Source organism: Mangifera indica, chromosome 16, assembly GCF_011075055.1.
Source record: "Mangifera indica cultivar Alphonso chromosome 16, CATAS_Mindica_2.1, whole genome shotgun sequence".
NCBI lineage: Eukaryota > Viridiplantae > Streptophyta > Magnoliopsida > Sapindales > Anacardiaceae > Mangifera > Mangifera indica.
In genome coordinates this window covers 163,480-169,693 of record NC_058152.1, presented here as the reverse complement: position 1 = coordinate 169,693, position 6,214 = coordinate 163,480, and the positions used below count along the sequence as shown (strand labels likewise).

The 6,214-nt window shown below is 38.3% G+C and overlaps 1 protein-coding gene across 8 annotated transcripts; it reads left to right on the top strand.

Annotated features, from left to right (window-relative positions):
• Positions 1–708: 708 nt before the first annotated feature.
• On the top strand, positions 709–6,206 carry LOC123199407 (glutamate receptor 3.6-like). 8 transcript variants are annotated; one of them, XM_044614395.1, is made up of 8 exons: positions 709–927; positions 2,013–2,089; positions 2,272–2,549; positions 2,674–4,016; positions 4,094–4,371; positions 4,709–4,740; positions 4,921–5,327; positions 5,486–6,206. In XM_044614395.1, exons 3-8 carry the CDS (start codon positions 2,282–2,284, stop codon positions 5,954–5,956), a joined length of 2,799 nt encoding a protein of 932 aa, XP_044470330.1. In that variant the 5' UTR covers positions 709–927; positions 2,013–2,089; positions 2,272–2,281; the 3' UTR covers positions 5,957–6,206. The 8 variants fall into 8 exon arrangements, with proteins under 8 accessions (XP_044470330.1, XP_044470336.1, XP_044470333.1 ...); XM_044614398.1 differs by lacking the exon at positions 709–927 and adding an exon at positions 951–1,167; XM_044614394.1 differs by lacking the exon at positions 709–927 and adding an exon at positions 1,215–1,809.
• Positions 6,207–6,214: the final 8 nt, after the last annotated feature.

Genomic DNA, 6,214 nt, shown 5'->3' with positions numbered 1-6,214 from the left:
TGAATTAAGCATATTGCTTCTTGTTGTGACATATATAGAATAAAAAACAGTGAGCTGCATTAGGTCGGTTCATGCTGATTATCTGGGTATTTTTTTGTGTTAGCTCTGACTCCAAGCTATACTGCAAGTCTGACCTAAGCCCTTTATAGAATTGTCACCACTTCATCTATAACATATTGTTGTCTGGTCAGTGAGTGGGGTCTGCAAACAGGGGCAACACCCCGAGTCTATAAACCGTTAGAGCTTAATTTATGAAAAGAAACTTTAGAAATGGAATATTTTTACTGTTTCCATTGATTCGAGTGCATGTATTTACTTTAATTGATTCCACGCTGTCTAGTTCGCTCACCAGTTGTGACTTAAAGTGTATTATTTGGTTAAATAATTATGCTTTATGGTTGGTGGATGAGAAGACTAAAGTGATAAACACAGTACTGGAGATTATTCTAGCTACAAAAAGGAGATAATGATGGCGGCTAGCGTCAAGCAGTAATTAAGCACTCCAAGTACTGCCAACCAATTTGATGTAGAGTGCTTCACTACATTGCCTGATAAGGCTATATCAAGAATCATTCGAGTGAAAGTAAAGTTTTAACCCATATACGGTACCGGGTTTATTATAATAGAAGTACAAGTTTACTTTCATGTGAGTCTAAGAATTCTATTTATAATATTACAGTAAGTGCCGATTTATCCACTGTAAAGCTTTGTGAATTGGCCCTGGACTCTAAATGAGAATAACTTGGTGGTTTTGTCAAGATTCTGTGACTGGTAGTATTAAAGTGGGAGAACCCATCAGCTCTGAGATTACAGACCACTTTCTACAGCTATCAGGGAATGGAGATCTTCAAGGAGTTCATGAAATATGGCTTAAAAGTGCTTGCAGTTCACTAGGCAAAAGACAAGTAGCCTGGCTTCATCTTGAAAGTATAGATAGCATTTCAGTATTAGAAATTTTTTTTGTCTATTTTTGGATTTCCCTGTAAATTCTTTGTGCTCTTTTGCTCTTACGTTGCTTTATTAATTGCTATAATTGTTTGTTTCCCGATTTCCACATAATATATATGAGCATGAATCTCTGTTTGGAGACTCAAACATCAGTGCTCTCTGGTTATTGAAGCCGAATCAGTCGGTTCCTTCTGGAGATTTCCACTCTCTGCACTACCAGTAACAGTATTTTGCTTTGTATTGGAGTCTAAGAGTGTATTTTTAATCAAATAATTATATTTGGATTTCTAAATGTTAACATAAAACCTTAGGAAAAGTCTTTTTCTTGGACAAGATAAATGGTTAAGATCTTGTTGGTGATTGAGCTTGGAGAAAAGTTGTCTGCTTTTGTAAGATGCCAACAAGAGATCTGGGTCCTGTTCTTTTTGTATTTTTCTACAATTTTTACTCAGAATTTCATGCCTATAGCAAATTTAACTGGACACCAAGCTTTCCAACTAAAAAATCATATTCAGAGTTACTTGAATGGTGACTCAAATGCTCCCACTTGCAATATGTTCAACAAGACAAGACAAGTGTATCACTTAAACACACTCTGTTTTGTACGCATGATAGTTTTGTGCTTTGGCAATGGTGGATTTAGTAGGCCCACCGCCTAGAAATTCTGCAGATCCTATGGCTTACCGGTAAACAAAGACTCTGACACTTATCCGAATTCACAAAGAAAGTGAAAATCTCACCACATAGGCACATAGGCACATACATCAACTTTCTTCCATGATTTTGATTCCTTTGTTATCCCTCCAAGCTCTGTTTCTCAAAGGGTCAGGTTTTGTGACTGCCAAGGCTCTTCAGCTACAGGTACTCTGTGAGTTATATCTTTCTTCACGTGTCAATCAAGTTTCCATGGTTTTGTTTCCTTGTTGCCATTTCTAGTTCCTTTTGATTTGATTCTCAACTTTGTCTGTGGCTGTTTACTTTTGATGGGTTGTGATTATTTTCTTCTTTATTGCCATGTTTTACCTGTGCTTGGATTTCGCTTCATCTCCCCCTTTTCTTTGCAGGGGCTTCTAAGTCATTGGTAATTGAAATTGAAGCAGCATACCTTGTTTCTGACTATTTTATCACAGTTTAATTTCAGGTTTAGATCTGGATGTTCTTATTTACTATTCCTTTCCGACCATATGTTTCTACTCTGTGTGCAGATTATAATCCTTGCTTCAACCTATATAACTATCACTATCTTCATATTGGACTTTCTTCCAATTCTGGATAGGGTCTTTGAAATAATAATTAAATCTGGGCTGCTTTATCTGTTGACAGGAAAGTCACCATGAGAAGACTTTGGCTTCTGGTTTTAATGATCTTTTGCGGTGAGTTATTTCCATATGGGATTAGTAGAACATATGCTTCTGGAGCACCCAATGTTGTGAACACTGGGGCAATTCTCGCATACACATCTACCGTTGGGAAAGTTGCAAAATTGGCAATAGAAGCTGCGGTTGAAGATGTGAATTCAGATCCAACTGTTCTTGGTGGAGCTAAGCTTAATATTAAAATGCACGACACAAATCACAGCGGAATTCTGGGCATCGCTGAGGGTATATCCTTTACTAATTGTTTGTTGTTCATATAAAGCATGTTATTTAATTTTAATAGATGAATTGCACAGATTCATTTTGGTGCTTTTGATTCTTCATTGTTTGGTTCTGTAAATGTATACAGCCTTACAGTTCTTGGGGGGTGAAACAGTGGCCATAATTGGTCCACAGGATTCTGTGACCGCTCATGTGGTCTCTCAAGTTGCAAATGAGCTTAAAGTCCCTCTATTGTCATTCTCAGCAGCAGACCCTACCTTGTCTTCACTCCAGTTCCCTTTTTTTGTTAGGACTACCCAGAGTGATTTGTACCAGATGGCTGCAATAGCTGAAATTGTGAACTACTATGATTGGGGGGAAGTAATAGCAATCTATGGAGATGATGACTATGGAAGAAATGGGATTGCTGCATTAGGAGATAAGCTTGCTGAGAAACGTCGCAAGATATCATTCAAAGCGCCTTTGAGCCCTCAAGCAACCCGGACTGAAATCACTGATTTACTGATTACAGTGGCTTTAGCCCAGTCTCGGATTCTTATTGTTCATACCTCTGCCAGTTGGGGTCCTGAGGTGTTTCATGTGGCTCAATACCTCGGGATGATGGGACCTGAGTATGCTTGGATTGCTACTAACTGGCTTTCTACTTCCTTAGATACTGATTCTCCTCTTCCTCCAGATGTGATGAGTGACTTGCAGGGAGTTCTTACATTGCGTATGCACACTCCAGATTCAAAACTCAAAAGGAAGTTTGTTTCTAGATGGGGAAACTTAACCAGGGGAAGTGCATCTAATGCACCTATTGGCTTGAGTACTTACGGTCTTTATGCATATGACACTGTTTGGCTGCTTGCTCATGCAATTGATTCATTTTTCAAGCAGGGTGGCAATATTTCATTTTCAAAGAATCCCAAATTAGTAGATGTACCAGGAGATTTGCATCTTGATGCAATGAAGATCTTTGACAGGGGGGACTTGTTGCTTCAGAACATTTTACAGGCCAATCTGACTGGTATATCAGGCACTATTAAGTTCATCTCAAAGGATCTCATAAATCCTGCATACGAAATCATCAATGTGGCTGGAACAGGATACAGAAGGATTGGTTATTGGTCAAATTATTCAGGCTTATCAGTTGAGCCACCAGAAACACTTTATGGAGGTTTGCCTAATCGCTCCAGGCTGAATCAGTTTCTATACAGTGTCATTTGGCCAGGAGAAGCAAAAGGGAAGCCGCGAGGATGGGTGTTTCCTAACAATGGAAGACACCTGAAAATTGGAGTGCCAAACCGGGTTAGTTTTCAGGAGTTTGTCTCAGTAGAAGGCACTGATATGATTTCAGGATTCTGCATTGATGTATTCACTGCTGCTATTAACTTGTTGCCATATGCCGTCCCGTATAAATTGCTTCCATTTGGGGATGGCCATAACAATCCAAGTGGTACTGAGCTTGTGAGATTGATCACAGCAGGGGTGAGCGATGAGTACTATGAACAAGCTCCATGAAACTTGATGCTTTATTTATCATGTGGGTTCTTTGTTCCATACAGGTTTATGATGCTGCAGTGGGTGACATAGCAATCATCACTAACCGGACTAGGATGGTGGACTTCACTCAGCCATATATTGAGTCAGGACTAGTTGTGGTTGCCCCAGTTAAGAAGTTGGACTCTAATGCTTGGGCATTTTTAAGGCCATTTTCTCCAAGAATGTGGGGTGTCACGTCAATCTTTTTCCTAGCTGTAGGTGCAGTCGTTTGGATTTCAGAGCATAGACACAATGATGATTTTCGAGGACCTCCAAGGAGGCAAGTTGTCACTGTTTTCTGGTGAGCCCACAATTTTATGGTTGCTTTCCCTTAGATACATCACCGACCCACACTGTCATTGGTTTAATAGTCTGATTCACGGTTATGATATTATCCATTTTAAATAGAATTATCATGGTTATGATATTATCCATTTTAAATAAAATTTATCACGGTTTTGCCTAAAAACCAATCTTGTTTTAATATTATTAAACGTCTTTGTTATGTTTTGTCAATGTAGAATTTGCAACCTGCAAATAGTAGATGTTACAAATTTTATGCATCTCTTCCTCTCATTCGTTAGTTTATTATGTGCCAAATTGTGCTTTCTTGATCTCAATTCTATTTCGATTTGCAGGTTTAGCTTTTCAACGATGTTCTTTGCCCACAGTAAGTGTAGTATTCAATAAATTACAATTTTTTTACTAAGGTTTGACTTAAAAACATTTTTCACTCAAAAATTCCATTTAGTTAGAAAGATAAAGAACTAGTAAGTTCAGTTAATTGGTTTTCAACAACCACCCTACTATTGGGCTTGTGAAGCTTACTTCTTCTTGTGTATTAATGCAGGAGAAAACATAGTCAGCACCCTTGGGCGCATAGTGCTGCTCATATGGCTATTCGTGGTTCTTATAATAAACTCAAGCTACACTGCCAGCCTGACCTCAATCCTTACAGTGCAACAGCTTTCTTCTCACATCGAAGGCATTGGCAGTTTAAGAGCAAGTAAAGATCCCATCGGGTATCAACAGGGTTCATTTGCCAGAAACTATCTAGTTGATGATCTGGGCTTCGATGAGTCAAGACTTGTACCTCTTAACTCTCCAGAAGAATACGCTAAAGCATTGATAGATGGTCCTCGTAAGGGCGGAGTTGCTGCAGTTGTCGACGATCGTGCTTATGCAGAACTCTTCCTCTCATCCAGATGTGAATTCAGTATAGTTGGTCAAGAATTCACTAAAAATGGCTGGGGATTTGTAAGTATCAGTTTGAATTTACTTTAGTATTTGAGTTGAATTCAAATCATGAGGATTAACTCATTTTGAAAACCAAGGCGAAGTCAAAGTTGGTGAGATAGGTGAGTCACTTGATTCAGTGTTTGCTTACTGTGCAATTTTGATTGTGTTTTGATCAGGCCTTTCCTCGGGACTCGCCTTTAGCAGAAGACATGTCGACTGCAATTCTGAAATTGTCAGAGAACGGGGATCTTGAGAGGATTCATAACAAATGGCTCTTGAGAAGGGCTTGTAGTTCCCAGGGGTCAAAACTAGAAGTTGATAGGCTGCAGCTTAAAAGCTTCTTGGGACTTTACTTAGTATGCGGATTGGCTTCTCTGTTTGCTCTGTTCATATATTTCCTGCAGATGGCCCGCCAGTTCAGTCGGTACTATCATGAGCAGGATATGGAGTCGACTGGTACGAGTTCACGATCTTCCCGCATTCAGACATTTCTTTCATTTGTCAAAGATAAGGAAGAAGATGTAAAAAACCGGTCAAAGAGAAGAAATATAGAGAGAAGCAGAAACGATGATGAATTGAGTAGTTCCAACTCCAACACAAGGCACATCGATTGGTCTAGAAACACTAGTCTTCAATCAGAGAATTGATGCATACTTGATACAAATCCAATTGTATGGAATGGAGAGGAGACCAGATCTTATACAGTCTAACATACCATGAATGTATTTATTAATAATATATATATATATATATATATATATATATATATATATATATATATATATATATATTGACGGAAATTGAATACAAATAACTGTATATATATTACACTTAACAGATTTTTAATATCTATATTACAGTCTCTAATGTAAACAAAGTCATATTTCGAATTTTAAATGTGAACT